We start from the raw sequence: 18,009 nt of genomic DNA, 5'->3' as shown, positions 1-18,009 counted from the left end.
AAAGGCAGGCATCTGAGACTCTGAAACAAATGGAATGCTTCTCCCTTTTCCTATCTCCCCAACAGACTGGCTGACTTCATTTCCAGAGGATGAGCTGAAACCTCTCATCAAAACTCAGCCCAAAACAAGACAAGTTGCTATGAAAAACTGAAATAGGACCTTGGCATGGGAGTGTCTACACAGCACAGACTGTGCTGAATCCCTGGCACCCTGCATTGGTGCTCTCCTGAACCTTTGTGGGAGGCACTAGAGGAGGCACCAGGGGGAAAAACAAGTCCCCTGTGCACACAGACTGGAGCTGTTCCTGGGAGATTTGTCAGATTCTTTGTGGGTTAGGCAGTCATGCCAGAAACATGATCAGTTGTAAAAAGACTGAAGCTTTTTCATGGGCCTTCCAGGCTGCAATTCCTAAGCAGTCTTATCCCAAACCTTCCTGCTTAGAAGTCAAGAGAAACAACTGCAGAACGTCCTATGTCAGGCCTGTCACACCCTGCAGTGTCACTGCTGCTTAGCACTGCTATGCTTTGAGGGAAGACACCTCCACAGCCAATTTGCTGCCTCCTTTGAAAGGACAAGGCTTCTGGTTAAGCACAAGGATGCTGATGGTTGCCCATCTGGGTAGGAACAGAAAATGAGATCCACTGGTGAGCTCCAGTAACACAAGGACAGAAAATCAGAGGCTGACAAAATGTCAATCCTATGAAGAGCAAGAGACTTTCAATGGAGGAAAGGCTTTATTAAGGTGCACCCTATTATTGTAACATACCAGATTGCTCTGATGCTCCAGGTCTCTGGGAGAGAGATGATTGCAATAGAGTGTCTATCAAAATGTCAGTGCTGGATCATGACCCTGGCCCTCAGGATGCAAGGCTGGCTACTGCTTCTTCTTTCCCTTCACTTTCTCTCTCTCACTGTCCATGGCAGCTGCCCGTGCCTGCAGACAATCCCAGTATTCCTGCTTCTCCATTTCCAGCAGTACCTGCTCCCTGAAATGGTGGGGAAAGGGTGGTTAAAACAAAAACAGTCCCTGACATTCCCCCAGTGCTCAGACAACATCCCCAGGGGCCACCGGGGCTCACTACCAATTAAGCAGTTCTACTTCCTGTGTCCAAAAATCTCAGTGATTCCCTCATGCCAATCAATACTCAAGTTCACTGCTCCTGACAGCAAGGACCTCTGAATTTCTGTTGTCTCCAGATCTCTGTAGGCACAGGTTCCACTGCAGTTGTATTTGCACTGCTCTGGCTTCAGCTCCCAGTTCCCAGGGAGCAAGAGATCCTTGGAGATGGTGACCCCCCAGTTTTGTGGTATAAGAGCACAAAAGAGAGAGCAGACAAGAGTCTCCTCTCCAGCATTTTGAGAAGGAGGGACAGAACTTCTGGCTGGTAGCATAGGATGGAACTTTACTGCACTTAACTAGCCAGACAACTCCACAGGATTCACCCTGGAGACAGGGAATTAGGGAAGGCTACCAGCTAATAAATATGTGCCATAAGGTCGCACCAGCACTCACCTTGTGTTTTGTTTCGAATTGGAAAATTAAAGCATAGTGCAAAGAAGCTACAAAATACTGTCACAGATCTAGCTCCAGGTTCCCAAGAGAATTCCAGGCAGAGGAGCCCAAAAAGAGATGTCACAGTGCCATCTAATGACAGCAGCGGCACGATGCTCCAGCCCCGAGGCTGCCGGGGACCTGCTCCGACCGACTGCCCCAACACAAACCACTCAAACATCGCATGGACCCGGGAATGAGGGGCCGAGAGAGGCACAAAGAGATCCCAGCTCTGCCTGGCTGTGGGGTCTAAAGGAGGATGCAAACACGTGAGGAGCATACTCCCTGGCAAGCCTGCACAAACTGTGTTGCCCAAAAACACATCAGAACTTGCATCCTGACTTACAGCTGAAGCTGTTCTAACCAGGACAGAAGGGAGAGGAGGAAGGGCTCTGGGTGGCTGTGAGGAATCCAGCTGCCTGAACACCAACCCTTCTCAGACACAAATCTCTCACAGCACACAGAACAACCCAGAAGCTCCAGGGTGAGACCTTGCATGAACTCAGCAGCACCACAGCTGACAATAATGCAGGTAAGGTGCACTTACCTCTCAGGCAGAAAGTGAAACCTATCACGTAAAAAAATGTTACATCTCTCAATCCACTGCAGTTCCTGAAAGGGTTTGAGATGCAAATCTGGTTTCTTTGGGAAAGCCTCCTTCAGTGGGTAGGAGTTGAAGTCAAAAAGGAAGATGGTGCTCTGAGTGGCTTTGTTCTGAAAAAATTCATCTACATGCTGGTGCTCATCTCCTAGACAGAGACAAGAACAGTGAACTACTGCATCAGGAGGCACCCAGCAAGAACAATCAAGGAGCAGTGCAGAGCTGAATGTACCCAGTGATGTTGGGAATGACCACCCCAAGGTGTCACCCACCTCGGAGCAGCAAGCAGCAGGTGACACTATCCACTGTGAACACTGGCTGCCAGGCAGGTGCTACAGCATGAGAAGGTGGGGTGCAGAAGCAGTACACAGTCTGTGATGTGTCAGTGTTCATCAGGGACACTGTGCCATCCCAGTAGAAGATCAGGACCTGAAGTAGCAACATTGACAAGCAGTGGTAAAACAAGTGAAAGCCATTTTCAGTCAAGGACTTGAGATGACATCCAGGACTTCACACCCCCAAAAATGACAGAGACGAAGAACAGCCCTTGCAGGGAACTTGGACTGAAACAGCTGGAGGTTTGGATTGGAAAAGGGCAAGAGGGCACATTAGAAATGAGGTAGAGCCAGCCTTCTGCATGGTTGCTATAGTGAGAGGCTATTAGTCCTTTCCTCCCCACACCTGCAAACTTTCTGAGGCCATTTGTAAGGTCTGGCTGGATTTGTGTTTGTACCTTCCTCCCCAGGATGCCCTCTCATATTTGACCCTGATGCCTGAGGCTTCATGGCTGAACCCTCCCACCTTCACCTGTCCATGTGCACCTCAGAGGCCAGTTAGAGGACACAAGTGCAAGGGGATACTGAGTAAGATCATGGAAGAGAAATCCTTTGAGCACTAACAGCTACACACAGACCTGTAACTGGTGCAGAAAGTCTTCACACCAAAAATATGTGGAGGAAAGGATGTGAGGATCTGATTGTCCTGCTCATTATCTTCTGAGCACCCAGTCACTGTCCTTGCTGGAAACAAGATCCCAGCACAGCTGGATGTCAGTTCCCACCCAGAGTGAAGAGAGCTGGCAGTAATACTCACTGCACTGGGGAAGGCCAGGACAGGCATCACTGCACTGACAGTGAGATTTGGATTTTCAGGCCTGTAAGAGAGACACAGGTTTATGCTGCATGTTCCTGGCACGTACTGAGAGGATGTGATAATGACAGTGGCTTTGTGGCACCCTGGCTGGCAAATAGTCCCAGCCAGGCCCCTTCCTTATAGAGACAAAGCCTGTCTACTCCTGGGCAGGAGCCCCTGAGGCCCATCCCTGTGCAAACCTGCCTAGGAACTACATGGGAAATACAAATCCCTGCCTGCCATGGAGGCATGAACCCAGAGTCTTCAGAGCAGGGGCATAAGTGAACACAAAAATGATAGAAAGGTGGCAATAAATGTTTACTCTGACTTCTAGGGGAATGGTATTCTGTTAAGGGCAGAGGATGGGAAGAAAAAATTTCCCTGGGTATCCAGCAGAGACACAAATAGTTCAGTATCAGCCCTGGAGCTGTGCTAGAAGTATTTGTGTTCTGGTGCACAGAAGAACCCAGACACACCCCTAATTCTGGCAAAGCATTGAATTCTAGCACTGGCCAATCCACACTTGCTGCTGACAGCAGCATGGCAGAGCCAGCTGGCTAAAAACAGCAGGACGTTCTCTACTCCACAGAAATCTGGGGCTCCCTGTTAGACTGGATCACTATAGCCATGGCTTCCTTGGCTGGAGTCTACCTCACCTGTCTGCCAGGAGTGTGATGCTGGACTTCCCAGCCTTGGGTGCTCTCACCAGATAGAAAGAGCTGTCTGTGCAGAGCACTAGAAGCTGTATGATGGGACAGACAGGATCTGCACCACGACAGACAGCATCTGTACCACATGTCTCATCACTGGCAGAACCATACAGAAAGTGGATGCTACGGATGAAACGTTCCTCTAGAATGGCAGTCACAGACAGTGGGTATCCTGAGGAAGGAGAAAAAAAAAGGAACTGGTCATTTACCCAAGCAAAGCTCATTTTGGAATGTGGCCCACTCAGAGGGAGAACAAGCAGATGGCAGAAGATTCTTGTGCCAGGAGAGTCCCTGCATCATGGCAGGATGACACTAGCACTGATGGCAGCCTGAACTGTGGTGCCACAACAGTCTCAAGAGTGACCTTAGAGTGCAGTGGCAAAGCAGTGACTGTCACTGTCTCAGGGCACAGTGATCAGTCCTTGCTGCAGCAGTTCCAGCCCCTGCATTGCCCTGCATGGGGATGGTTCTGCTGGGGCCAGGGCAGTCCTGCTGGCCAAGCATCCAGTAGATGACTGAATTCAAACTGTTTTCAGGTTTCCTTGTAAACTCACCACCAGCCCTTTATTCACACTAAGTCTGAGCTTCAAACTCCTAGGCAAAGGTGCAATTTATCCACAGTGATCCTAATACACAATCCCAAAGGGCAAGCTCACCTAGGTGCTTATCCCAAATAGTTATTGTTGCATCTTCACCTGCCAGTGCCAGGTACCTGGAGCAGGAACTGACAGCTGAGCATGCAATTGGAGCTGCACATGGCCACACAACATCAGGTTTCAGTTCAGAACCTAAACAGAATGGCATGAAGAGAGACAACTGTAAGAAGGTGCAGGACATTCTCTCACATAGTACTAGCATCCATTTTCCCCATCAAACATGCACCACCCTGCTGCCTCCTGCCAGAGTGGCTTCACTAAAAACACTGCCAGACTGTGCCACACAGAGCCCCACAGTCCAAATGCCAGCCTAACCCATGAGATATGAGTCAGCTTTCCTGCCAATTCCTCATTTTCCTGAATCATGAAGACCTGGCAGAGTGAGAGCCCCTGGCCAGAGAACATTCCCACTCCCCACAAAGGGCTCTGCTAGAGAAAGCAAAACTTTACCTGCTTTGTCCCTGAGTGAAGGGGTGAGTAAGTACAAGCAGAAATTGTGGTTTCCATCCCAGTGCACACCAATGCCAACTGGAATATCTGGTACAGAGAAGGGGATGGCAAGGTGAGAAGACTGGGGACAAAGAAAGGAACAATCCAGGACACAAAAACACCATTAGAAAGCTCTCATTAGAGCTTTCATGCTACTCGTGATAGAAATTCTGCTCACACAGAAGCTAAACCAGAACAACCTCTCCCTTTGTTGGTTTTTGTTTGGTTTGTTTTTGGGGTTTTTTTTTAATCTTGACTATATGCATCTTTTCTCATTTCTTGGGGGTTGTTTTGATTTGGGTTTTTTTCAGGGGGGAGGTTGTGGAATTTGTTTAAAATATGAAGATAAGGTTTTTTTACTCCATGCCAGTAATTGACTTATAAGTCTTATGGCTGACAGTTTTACCCAGATTTACATCCTTGGAGATGGAACTTAGAGTGGATGCAAGCCAGACCCACTGAGCTCTCACTGAAGCTCAATGTCATGCAGTGACTGTGCTCCACAGATTAACAGCTTTTTTGTCCATTTGGATTACCTGGCTCTACTTCCATTTCTGGTCCCATCAGGATCCGGCTAGGAAGGAGGAAATGAAATGTAGCATATCTGAAAAAAGGAAGAAATATATGTAAAAGAAAGGCTTTGATAAAGAGACAGCACTATGACAAGACCTGGAATGGCTCCAGCCCCCTGCCCTGAAGCCTTGGCATGAAGGAAGCAAAGCTAAGACAGAGGCTTCCATCTACACAGCCCAGTGCCCTGTGTGGATGACTCATGGGCTGAATCCTGGCTGGTGCTGCCACTCACCTGGGGATCTCCTCCTTGATCACACCCTCAGCCTCCAGATACTCCTGGTAAGTGCTACAGAAGATTGCTTCCTGCAGCTCCCACTGGGAATCCTTGATTAGGTGGTTGTACCCCAAGCCAAGCATGCTGCCATCATCCACTTCCTTCAAGGCATCCAAAGGGCCTTTAAAACTAGTGCCTGGGTTGGGAACAAAAAGGGAAAAGGCACAGCCCTGGAGAAGCACAAACCATGAAGCAAACACCATGGAGGCATTTGGGGATGGCATGGTCTTGAAGCAGAAAACACTTAATCTTGTGTGGGACTTTTCATACCACAAGTTCATTTTCAGGATTTGAATGCAGGGATTAAGGCAAGACTTCTGAGGAGCCCACTCATCTTGCCCCTCTGTGGCATTTTCCAACATAAAGCCTGCCCCTTCCTCATCCTTGGCATTCCTCTGTAATTCCAGGACTCAGAGTGATGAACTAGGAGTGCTGCTAGATCTCGGAAGCAGCCTCCTCCCTCTGCCATGACACCCACTCTGAGACACTCCAAAGCACTTTGTGCTGGCAAGGGTGACGTGTGAGAGGGTCTGGGAGGAAGCAACCCCCACTACAGGGTTACATGTAACTGGACAGACAGGTCAGGAAAGGACCAGGGGTCGTGTTACTGAGACTTTCTGACCTGTTCTGTATTTACAGGGGCCATGCTGCCATGCCCCCTGAACCAGGCTGCACATACAGACAGTCCTGACCTGTGATGGGTTTGGGTGGCCTCACTGTCAACAGCAGCTCTGGGGGATCCAGCTTTACATCATCTTGGATTGCAGGCACAGGAACCTCCTGCAACAGAAAAGTGCCCACCTGAAACTGGGGTGTGTGCTACACTGATGAGTATTCACCTGTTCATGGGAATCAAGTGCTTCCTAAAGAATTTAGGGAAAACTTCTTTGTGCATGCAAAGGATGGCTGGCATTGCCTGAGAGATACTGGGTTTGGGCTCATTCTTCAGGCCAAAACACAGAGGCTTCAGGGCATCACTACTTTCTCAACCACATTGCAAGGATGTCCTGCCCAGACTCCTGTCTTTGTGCCATCTCTCAATTATTCCTGTTGCAGCACAGGCCTGTGTGAGTCACAGCAATGCTCAGAAAATAAATGGAAAAAAAACAAAAATGAAAAAAAAAAATATATAAGCAGGACTAAAGGTTGAAGGGTGTCTCCTGAAAGCAAGAACCAGATTTTACTTCACAGAGCCCAAGACTGCAGGAGGGCTGGGGCTCCTCCTCACATGTATATACAGCCTGGGAACAGAAAATTGTAACAGGGGGACAACACCAGTGTGTGCCCACCACCATCACCCCACATTCATTCACATTGGGCTAAGCAGAAAAGGTCTGGCTAATAATCAGCCAGTCTGAGAAGGAACTTGGATAGTTTGCACAGAATCAGCAAAGAGAGAGTGCTTGAGTGTTTGTTTTTGGCTTCACTAAGTTAAGCAGGGGGTTTGCCCTGAGGACAAGGCTGAGAGCAGTTCCCTCTTAAATGTCCAGGAAGTCTTTGCTGAAGGAAGAGGAAGGAGTTGGCTGCTATGACAGAGGGTTAGCTCAAGGTGCTGGGAAGGAGGTGTGCTGAGAGGTGAAATCCTGCAGAGTGAAAGTGATAAAGGGGAGGGCCAAGCACTGACTCAGCATGTAAAATTCCCCATGGCAGCTCAGGACAGTCCCTGAGGCCAGTGACCACCTCTGCAGAGCTGTCTCCATGCAGCTCCTCAGTTTTCTGCCAAAGAACAGAGCTGACTGTGGTTAGTGCACGCAGGCAGAGACTCTGCCCTGCTCAGGTGGGTGAGGCTGTGACCCCACCAGGCTTTTCTTGTATGGAATCTAAAACACAAACCCTGCTTCAGGGCCAGACTCCCAAACAAGAGGCATCCTGCCTGATTCCCTCTTCTCCTTCCCCCAGTAACACAAGGGAGAAGCCCTGTGGGAATGCCCTTGCACAGGGCCCCCTCAGATGGAGCAATACTGCTGAGAAATGAGCTGCCAGTTTCAGGGAGGGGCAGCAGGAACACAAACCCTGGGACCAGGGGAATCTCTTTGGAAAGCCTGTCTTGGGAGAGTAAACATGTCCCAGTAGCATAAAGGCCTTATGAAATGTGGGATGGGCAGCTGCAGCAGCTGCAGACACACACACACACCACCCCCTTGGGCCAACACAGGGTTCAGGCTGTGTCTTGCTGTCACTGTCTGCAGCAGCAAGGCCTGGGGGAAGACCTGTGGGCAAAAAGCTCTAAGAAAAAACAGCCCAGAGGGAGATGAAAGTGTTTTGTACCACAGATGAGCAGCTCAACCTCCTCTCACTGCAAGCCAGCTCTTCTGCATCTCCTGCGTTCTCTTCCATCTCTGTCAGCCAGGAATCCTTAGGCAATTGGTAGATCTCCAGCCAAGCTTTTGTGCTGTCTGCATTGGGAAACCATGTTAAGCAACTAGAAATGAGGAGGAAAGGTCTTTCAGGCAAGCAGCCTCTGTTATCTTTTATCCTTATGAAAAGATTTGTGTATTTTCTGAAATATAAAATCTCTGTGAACTCCATGCAACTCATCTCCCTCTCACTTAAGGCTTGACATGCTTGATTGAGACTGACAGCCTCCAGCTCAATCCTCAAGGTCCCACACCCATCAAAGAAATTCCATTAAGCTACTCAGTCAAGAACCTGACTTGTAGCCTCTGAGTAATACAGTAGAAAGTAGAAAGTGAGGCATGGTGTCACATTAGTTCTCTGCTACATGTCTCATTCTCAGCATGTGTGCAGGCAGATCCCACCAAACATAGGTCCAGAAAACCTGCCTGCCACGGATTCAGCTGCCATGAAACAGAAGAACATGGTAACAAGGAGCTTCTTGTAGTGTTTTTAGAGGCTCTCAATGCTCTCTGGCCTATATCTGCAGAGAAAATTCTTCAGGTCTACATCTTTCCAGTGTAAAAGCAAGCCATAGCAAAGCAGAGGAAGAACTGAGTGTGGTACTTCTGGAGAGAGGGAAACCTGCTTTCACTGAGCCTCCTGGGGGCTGGGGACTGCACTGACCAGCTCCAGACAGCTCACTTTGGGGTCAGCCCTGGTGCACAGCGAGCGTTTTGGAAGGGACAAGGAGTGGCTGCTCTTTAAGCTGGAGGAGGAACTGAGAGGATTAAAACAGGATCCCTGGCTACCCAGACCACTTGCAGCACTCTAAAAACATTGCTGCTGTCCCTCTGTTGGAATGCAAGAGTCTCCAAACACAGCATGCTCCTGCACTTGCCTTGCAGCAGGATTCCTGCATAATCACCTCCTCGGGACAGCACCACCTCCACACACGGGCTTCGCTGGCTGACGTCCTCCTGCCAGGGAAAAACAGGCTGATCAAAGCCACATCACTGATCCAGAGAGCTCCACGGCCTCACACAGTTCTCAACAGGCTGAAGGCCAGCCAGACTGTTGGAAGAACAAAAGTAAATATTGGGCAGCAGTCTTGGAGCACTACAGCCTATGAATAAATTTCTGAGGGCAACTGGCACTCCTCATGATTGATTGCTTCCCAGCCTGTTCATGGAATTAGCTCAGCACTTACCACTTCATTCAGGGTTTTAATGAGCAGGAAGCTTTCCTTGTGAAAGCAGAAGAGCCAGGCAAGCCCTGAAATAGAAATAAAGAAGCAGCAGGAGGAGGGAGAGAAAAGTGAATGAATGTTAGCCATGCTCCTGGGAGATGGCTGTTACAACATGTGCAGGAGAGTGAGCAGGATTACATTACTTCCTGGGCCCAAGGAACAGTATCCCACTGTTTCCAGCACTAAACTTTTGCTGGGTTCCTTATGCAAGCACCAGTAAACCTTTGGTTGTGCACAGAGATGGATAAGCCAGTCTGAAAAGCGTCTCCACCAGAACTGGCAGCTTTCAGATTCACCAACACACTCGTGCAGGTGCAGGGGCAGCTCACAGGTCATACCGAGCAAGAGTTCTTTCTGCCCAGCCCAAGATGCTCCTAAACTTTACACACAGCTCTGCACCTGCCTCTGCTGTGCCCCAAAGGCCACCAAAGCCACAGCCCTGCTAATCACAAGGCCCTAGGGCTACTCTGCCACCCTGCAATCTGATAGCTGTCCAACGCCCTCTCTGCAGCGCTTTCTAGGAAACCTCTCAGCCACCCTACTGCTGCTCCTGATCCAGCAGTGCTCTGTAGCCCTGCCAGCTCAGCTCAGGAGCACAGCTCATCCCCAGCTAGGGCAGGACACCCCCGGCACACTGACCCATTTCATCCACAGCAAGCAGGACGTGGCACTCGTTCCCCAGGGCCGAGGCACGGATGGCACAGATCTCTGTCTTGGCTGCATCCCAAGCACAGACATCCTGGAAGTCACACCTGCTGAAGGCAGCCAGACCCACGGACAGACCCACAAAGACGTACTTTCCAGACACTGCAAGGCAATTGGCTCTTTCAGTTACCTACCAAAAAAGGGAAAAGATGAGTGTATCCAACTGCATTCTCATCAGCCATGCTGAGGACACATTCCTGGCCTTTTCACCAGAAAATGCTGATTTATTCTGCAAGGGAAACCTTTTGACACATTCTTTCCCCACAAGAGCAAGGGAGGGTCTCTCATCTCTGTCACAGAGATTGGTCTGTGTTAGGAATGAGAAAGTTTTCTCCCATCTTTCCCCTTCCCACAGACAGAAGGGGCTTTAAAGGCCAAGAACTCAGGAGCATTCAGCCCTCCCATTCCAGTGCAGAGCTGTGATGTGACGCTGAACTCCCCCAGGCAATCACAGAACACCAGAGTGTCCTCCTGGACACCCCCACATACTCATGGGGAAGGCAGCACTGTTATCCTGCTCCCATTGGAGTATTCAGCAGAGCTCACAGAGCTGAGCTCGCCCACTTGTGTGCCACGGACTAATCACCTTCTCCCCAGCAAACAAGGGTGGAGCCAGCCTGGGAAGCAGAAGGTGAATTTAGTGTTTAATACCTAGAGAGGTGTGATGATTGGGTGGGAAGCAGAACCTGTCAGACAAGCTGAGAAGCCGCAGGCTTTTAAACTGAGCCAGTGAGATGGTGGTGCATTCTGGGGAAGGTCATGAGCAGAAGAATGACAGGATCTGCTGTGCTGGTTAATGCTGGCTCTGTACCTGGAATTCAGCTGTAGGAAAGCATTTTATGGGCTGGACCTTTCGGTTTTGTGCTTCTCGGAGCATCTCCCTTTTTTCAATGATTTCCACAGCATTCTCAAACACCTGCATCACCAGTTTGTGGATCATCCTGAAGGGCTCTGGCAGCGCATCACGCTCTCGATCAGGATCCAGCAGGAAGAAATTTTCCTCCTCTTCCTTTGGCCAGTCCTTTCCAAATGGTGGGGGAATCTCCAGGGGATGCTTCCGGCTATTCACTGCCATGGTTCTCCCTTTGCAGATGCAAAACTCACCACGGATGCAGGAACCACCCTGGATGCAAAAGAACAAAGTGTCCTTCAATACTTTCTTTCATGAGGTAATGGGGGAAAATTTGATTAATGATGTCTAAGGGGGTTTCCTTTCAGTACTGATAGCCAGAACAAGCCTGCTCTGCACAGCTCAATTCTCCTTGTATCGCCTCTGTTTCCCGAGGGTTTTGTCCTGCTCTGGGGATCTCAGCCACACAGGGATTTGCAGGCTGCCCACAGGTAAAGAGAGCCCAAAACCTTTGTCACAAGCCTGTGTAAGAATTAAGGCAAAGCATTCAAAGATATCCAAAAATATTATCTTGTTCTTCGTTAATTACCCAGGACTTATTCGGCCTGGGTAAAATCCCAACTATTAACTTTGAGAGAAGGTGCTCTCACTGGGAGTTTTATACACTTCATTTCCAAGACACCGGGTGCTTTCGAGCTCCAGCTCCGCGGCGGGGCCATGCGCACACGGGCGCACCCCGCTGCCGTCACCCCTCACAGCGGCCTGACCTCGGAGCGGGGCCGGGGGCCGAGGGGCCGTGCCGGGGGCCGGGTGCGGTGCCGGGGGCCGAGGGGCAGTGCCGGGCTCCTTCTGTTTCCCGGGAGGATCCGCCGCAGGTCAGCCGGCGGCTCCGGGGCGGGGGAAGCCTTTAGGGGTGACACCGCCGCTGCTCCGTTGTTGACGGTTGCCGTGGTAACGGCCCCTCGGTGCCGCAGCCCGGCCGGGGACGCGGCGCGCAGCGGAGCGTTCCGCGGCGGGGCGGGGCCCGGTCGCGGCGGGGCGGAGCGGCCGCGGCTCCCGCGCTGTTCCCGCCGTGCCGCCGAGCCATGGAGGGCTTCGTGGACTTCACCAACCGCTGCCAGGGCCGCGACCAGCTCTTCCGGTGAGTGTGGGGGCAGGCGTCCTCCCCGGGAGCCCCGGCACAGAGGCAGGGCCCGTCAGCGGCCCCGCGGCCGTGCCCGTTCCGCCCGGCCCCGCCGCAGGCCCGGGCACCTCCCGCCCTGCCCGAGGATGGTGCCGGAGCCTCCTCCGCCGTGCCCAGCGACAGGACGAGGAGCAGTGGCCGTCAACTAAAACACAAGTTTTTATTTTCCTCCTCCTCAGCGTGAGGAGGAACTTCTGTACGTTGCGGGTGGCGGAGCGCTGAGCAGCTGCTCAGGGAGGTGCTGGAGTCTCCCTGCCTTGGGGACATCCCAAACCCACCCGGACACGTTCCGTGTCACCGGCTCCAGGGGATCCTACCTTGACAGTGGGGTTGTACTGCGAGGTCTCCTTCCCTGACAGTTCTGAGACTGTGGAATAAACCTGTCCTGCTGCTGCCATCCTGTGATAGTCCGTGTCTCACCTGTGTCCCCCTCTCCTCGTTTTTTCCCTTCCAGAGCCACTCAGTTCACATGCATGTTGCTTAGCTATTTAATAGAGAATAAAGCCGATAAAAAGAAGCTGGTAATGAAACTCAAGCAGTTGGAATCTAGCATGAGCTCTGGCCGGAAAAGTAAGTACCTGGTGTCTAGAGGGATAACAACTTCTTCACTTGCTCCTTCCAGTAAAACAGCTCCTGGCCCTGTGTTTCCTGTAGTTAACCTACCTTGAGCCACAAAACCTCTTTTAGTACATTTACAAAACTGCCAATAGACCTTATCCCTGCCATGGCTTGCTAGGTTAGGTAGGGCTAAATAGACTTTTTTTTACTTCCTCAGCCTCCTCTTCAGTTAGACAATTGGAATTACTGCTGGAAGGATGAGAGGAATAAGTTAACAGTCAGCTGTTGCTGTAGAGGCCAAGCTGTCACCTCTGTTCAAGGACAGACCAGGGTTATGAGGCAAGGCTGGCTCACTGTATGCTCATTAGTCCTTCCAGCTGATGGGTTGAGACAGCCCAGTGCTGAAAGATCATCATCCCACAAAATCACCTCTGAAGGACCATCCTTCAGTATGGCTTTTATATCCTACTTTACAAATTAATCTCTTTAGCATTTCTACCCTGCTAAACGACATACCCTTCCATGCTTACACCCTGACCATTTGCATCACTCCCTTCTGTGTCACGGTTGCATCCACGATGATTACACTGTTACTATGTGTGTATCACTTGTTTTCAGCTTGATCTTGCACCCACTTGTCAATTGCTCAATCCTGGGACAACTGCAACACATCAGGCAAATATTCTAGTCTATCATAATGCCATGGATTTGTTTATTATTCCATTAGCTTCAGAGTTACGGTAATTTCCAGTGGGGAGGCCAGTTGGTCTATCAGCATAGCCATAATTCTCATACTTTTGCTAAATAAATCCCTAATAGACACCAGGCCTAAATTCAGGGCTCTTGTAGTGCCACCAGGCTTGGGTGCTTGATCTGTCACTGTGACAAGGCAGCAGGGTGCAAAAAGTGTTTTGAATAATATTGTATTAACATTCAGGGGCCAAAACCCAAACGGTGCAGTAGGTGGAATCAGGTTTGCCATGCTGTAGTTTGAAATGGAATACAGTGTTCCCTATGGTCTGCAGGGAGCTACATGTGCCTCTGGCAGATTCATGGCTGAGGAGGGACTTTGGTCCCTGTGCTCAGCATGTGAATCACCGGCTTTCACAGGCACAGAGGCAACCCGTATCTCATGGCTGCAATAGGATTAATGCTGTAACATCTTGTGTCCACAAAATGAGGTAAAATGTACAGCTGAAATTAGAGGCTCTGTTTGTGTTCTTTATTTGCTGGCACTGACTCCTGCAGAGCTGAGGGTGATATTGGTCCAGAGGACCCCCAGGTGCAAGAACGGAGCGGCAAGAGAGGCTGTTGACCAAACGCGTGTGTATGTGCTGGGCTGGTGATGTTTACACAGAACTGAGATGTTTACACCCCTTTCCTCACTGATTCTAGCTAGTGCTCAAGCACACAAACGCCCAAAGCCCTCCAAAAGTACACGTGGACCGTGGAGGCCGAGCTCCGCGCGAGGCCGGGCCGTGCTAACCTGTGTGGGCTTTCTTGCAGTGTTCAGGCTGGGCAATATGGTGCACGCCTTGGTGGCAGCCAGGAGAGCTGCAGAGCTGCCAGAGGTGGTTCCTCGCCTGTGCCTCACGGCCTCCCACCTGAGCCGGGCCCTGTACTTCGTGTGCGACGCCGTGCTGTGGCTCCGCAGCGTCGGGCTCCAGCCGCACGTCGACAAACCCAAGTGGCACACCTGGGCTACCAAGTGCTACTACTGCTCCCTGCTGATGAACCTGGCCAGGGACTGGTATGAGATCTCCTGGAGACTGGAACAAGCTGAGCTGGAGGAAAAGACAAAGGAGAATTGCATCTGGCAGAAACACGGCGAGGAGCTAAACGGTGTGAAGAGCGATGGTTTGCAGAGTTTTCTCTGCCAGCTCTTTCAGATACTGAAAAGGAATCCTCCTTTGCTGCTGGACTTGGTGAAGAACCTCTGTGATCTCTCAGGCCCTTTGGATACACTGGGAATCTACAAGACCAACCCAGGAGTGATTGGTTTCTGTGGCATCCTCTCCTCCCTGGTGGGGATCCTCACATTAGCAAGCCCACATCTGAAGCTGAAACAGTGACATAAAAGGAGCTGCATGGTATGAGGCTGCAGCTTTGATCCTCTGACAGATTTTTATCTTCATATAGCACTTTCAAATGGACATGTCTTAAAATAATCTCAAGATTAATTTTGTCCTCTGAAGAAGTGAATTCTGCCACTTTTCCTTCCCTGTGCCTTTGCAGATGAGTTGAGTGCCATGACATGCTCACTGATGGGGTGGAGAGAGGAAAAGGCCAAGTAATATCTCACAAACAGAAAGAGGACTTGGAACTTGGCTGCTAGATAAGAAAATATTCCTTTATTTTAATACAGGGTTGTGAAATAACTGCATAGGCAACTGTAATAGGTACATGATTCATGACTACACTAATCATGTTTACACTGGAGAGTTTCAATTCATTAATCCAAGGTCCCTGCAGTCAGATTGTCTAGAGTGGGCTAAGGCAGGTTAGGAGCTGCAGTTAGAGCATCCTGAAATCAGGGATGAGTGTTGTGATGGGTTTGGGTTGATGGATGCTGTGTTCTGCAGGCACTGAGCACACTGTGGTGCTACCTGGAAATGGTCTCTGTGGTGTGTGCACTGGTGGTGCTGGAGCTGCAGTCTAGTGTGTGCCAACTCCTGTCCCAAGAAATCTGCACTTTCTTTGTTTCCTTTGATACTGTGAGCCAGGGACTGCTGGCCAGTGACTCTGACTGCTCCAGCAGGCCACAGCTGAAGGCTTTGGTGCAGGACAACATATTAACTCCCAAACCCTTGTAATTGCAAGCACAATTATTTTTCTTTAATGATATTGTGATAAGGAGCTTGTTTTTCTCTTTAAATTTACATGAAAATTTCCAGTGTAATAAGGAGTTTGGAACATGCAGTTAAGGAGAGAAGCCTGGCTCAGAGCTCGTTGAGTCACAAAAACTGCAAGGACATGTTTCTAGTTGTGTAAGCTCCAGGAGGGGAGAGAATGGAGTTTGTCATGATAACATCAGAATCCCATGTGGAAGAAGGCTTTTTACTGGATTTGGGCATTCATGGTTTAGACTTTCCTCCCTGCTCATGACCACATGATTGCTTGTGTGTTCCTTCTCTGTCTGAATGGGTTCAACCATTTGAAAATGCCTCGTTTTGTTGCCCTGCAACTGTGTTATTGTTTATCACTGACCTCACTGGCAGTGATGGCTGGCAGTGTAACTGGGTTAAAGGAGAAATGCTGTGTCCAGCTCTGTGGCATGGCATGCAGTTTTTGCTGCTCCTGCCTTTGCAAAGTACCAGTTTGACACCATCTGAGACAAATTGCACATTATACAGGAGATAAATGTAACATTTTTCTTCATCAGAGTTAGGCCTGTGTGTTCTGCTGCTTCCTGGTCTAAGTCCATGTTTAATCTGTCAAGGAGATGTGAACAGACTAACCTGGACCAAGGTTCTCTCTTATTATTTTTGATGCTATCTAAAACCAGAAAATTAAAAGGTGTGAGTCTCCTTTATTAAAAGGCAAAGGATGTGGAATTAAGTAAGCAGGTGAGGCAGTGCTCCAGTTTACCTGAAGTTGTGGTTGGGCTTGGAATTACTTCCAGTTTGAATATGAAGTGATAGCCTGCCAATGAAGTGTTTGAAAAGAAGAAGGTTGCTGGGCATGATAATTGTGTTTGAAGACCAGGTGTGGCCTTCAGGAGCTCTTCTTTTCAATATGGAAATGAGTAGCACTAGAAGTAGAAGCATACCGGCAGTTCAGGCCAAAATGGAGCATTGTGTGTGGGATATATATTATAGGCTATATTCTAGGCTTCCTCTGCTTTATAACAATGGATTTTTTTTTGTTGTTCATTTGTTTTTCATCTCCTGGCAATGTGGAAGCCATCCCTACCTTAGTCAGAGTTGATCATTACCCCTGGAAGAAAGGAAGAGAAGTCTTGATCATCTGACAGCGGAGGTTTGACCAGCTTTTTTCTACAGCATTCCATCTTATTGCTAAAAATGTGTTTCCAGTCCCACTCAGGGGAGCTCTCAGATGCAAAATACTTCACAAAATGCTTCCACTGGTTTGCCAGCTGCTTTCTCTCTCTTACACTTTTCAGGGAAAACCACTGATAGAGCCCAATCTCCCTCCCTGTGCCCTGCAGGCAAACACTGTGCAAAGCCCTGAGCCAGGCTTTGATGTTCCTCCTGTAGGGCCTGGTGTGGATTAGCTTGTACAGCCTTACTGAGGGAAATGGGGGTGAGTTTTCAGCCTGTCCCAGCCCTGCCTGTCCCATTCTCCATGATGTAGGCTGGAACACACAGGAGTACCTCTGTTTACTGGATGTTAAGCACTAATATTTGCCTTCGGCTCACCAGCTGGAGGCTGGTGATTTAAGGTACCTTAACATAATGTGACTGAAGCTATAGGATTGTGATCATATGGAGAAAATCCTTTTAGTGCCTTTTTTTGTATCTGTTTCTAATACCGCAGTTGGAGTAAGAACAGGATGTTTGAACATAAGCAATAAACTGTGATGAGTGTGACCCTGTGTCTGTGTATCACTTGGAAGGTGGTGTAAAGAGATGCTGAAGGAGGGTGAATTCCTCCTATCTCTGAATTTTATGAAGGGTGACACTTTTAAAGAGACATTGCCTGTGAGTGGGTTCTAGAGCTTTCCTTTTGCAGTACCCAATTGGCAGCTGGACTCATCCAGCTAATTTAGAATCAGCTTCAGCTGCAAAAACATTGGGAAATACGTGAGTATCAGATGAAACTGCATCCTCAGAGTGCCCTGAAACAAGGAGGTGTTTTGGGCATTGCCATCAGCTGCCTTTGAGTAGCAGCAGTGAGGGCTGGAGCCTTGTGGCCAGTGTAGACACAGCTGGGTGAAAGGGACACGGGCACCTGCATTTCAGTATCTTATAAACAGCTTTTCATTTGGATGGTCAGGGAAAAAAGGGACATCTCGGGCAGAGGTGGCAAGGGATGGAGCCAGGATAAACATTAAACTGAGCTCACTGTTAGCTCCTACCCCCTGCAGTGAGAGTCTCGCAAACTTGGAAGCTCCCAAATGTCAGCTCCTGAACAATGTATTAAGCATGGCATTCAGGAGTGCTTTAGAAAGAGTTTCCTTCTGG

The 18,009-nt window shown here is 49.6% G+C and overlaps 2 protein-coding genes across 3 annotated transcripts; one reads left to right on the top strand and one right to left on the bottom strand.

Moving 5' to 3' along the window:
- Positions 1-758: 758 nt before the first annotated feature.
- WDR93 (WD repeat domain 93) lies at positions 759-11,349 on the bottom strand. Its single transcript, XM_050978536.1, has 15 exons — positions 11,086-11,349; positions 10,209-10,404; positions 9,531-9,595; positions 9,218-9,300; positions 8,255-8,378; positions 6,679-6,766; positions 5,945-6,122; positions 5,676-5,743; positions 5,101-5,187; positions 4,651-4,782; positions 3,941-4,166; positions 3,246-3,306; positions 2,426-2,582; positions 2,100-2,301; positions 759-986 (listed from the first exon to the last, which is right to left on the bottom strand). The coding sequence occupies exons 1-15, from the start codon at positions 11,347-11,349 to the stop codon at positions 875-877; spliced, it is 2,043 nt and encodes a 680-aa protein (XP_050834493.1). The 3' UTR covers positions 759-874.
- Positions 11,304-17,415, top strand: PEX11A (peroxisomal biogenesis factor 11 alpha). 2 transcript variants are annotated; one of them, XM_018913911.3, is made up of 3 exons: positions 11,304-11,443; positions 12,762-12,877; positions 14,372-17,415. In XM_018913911.3, exons 1-3 carry the CDS (start codon positions 11,304-11,306, stop codon positions 14,935-14,937), a joined length of 822 nt encoding a protein of 273 aa, XP_018769456.3. In that variant the 3' UTR covers positions 14,938-17,415. The 2 variants fall into 2 exon arrangements, with proteins under 2 accessions (XP_018769456.3, XP_009088247.1); XM_009089999.4 differs by lacking the exon at positions 11,304-11,443 and adding an exon at positions 12,146-12,265.
- Positions 17,416-18,009: the final 594 nt, after the last annotated feature.

Source organism: Serinus canaria, chromosome 10, assembly GCF_022539315.1.
Source record: "Serinus canaria isolate serCan28SL12 chromosome 10, serCan2020, whole genome shotgun sequence".
NCBI classification, from domain to species: Eukaryota; Metazoa; Chordata; class Aves; order Passeriformes; family Fringillidae; genus Serinus; species Serinus canaria.
This window is presented reverse-complemented; position numbering and strand designations above follow the sequence as displayed.

Excerpts from the sequence above, each read along its gene's own strand:
- PEX11A (XM_018913911.3), top strand. The coding sequence starts at position 11,304 with ATGGTGGGGGAATCTCCAGGGGATGCTTCCGGCTATTCACTGCCATGG. Across the intron at positions 11,444-12,761 it reads TCAATACTTTCTTTCATGAG|AGCCACTCAGTTCACATGCA; the intron begins GTAATGGGGGAA and ends TTTCCCTTCCAG. Across the intron at positions 12,878-14,371 it reads CATGAGCTCTGGCCGGAAAA|TGTTCAGGCTGGGCAATATG; the intron begins GTAAGTACCTGG and ends GCTTTCTTGCAG.
- WDR93 (XM_050978536.1), bottom strand. The coding sequence starts at position 11,349 with ATGGCAGTGAATAGCCGGAAGCATCCCCTGGAGATTCCCCCACCATTT. Across the intron at positions 6,123-6,678 it reads GCCACCCAAACCCATCACAG|GCACTAGTTTTAAAGGCCCT; the intron begins GTCAGGACTGTC and ends TTCCCAACCCAG. Across the intron at positions 4,167-4,650 it reads TATTTGGGATAAGCACCTAG|GATACCCACTGTCTGTGACT; the intron begins GTGAGCTTGCCC and ends CTCCTTCCTCAG.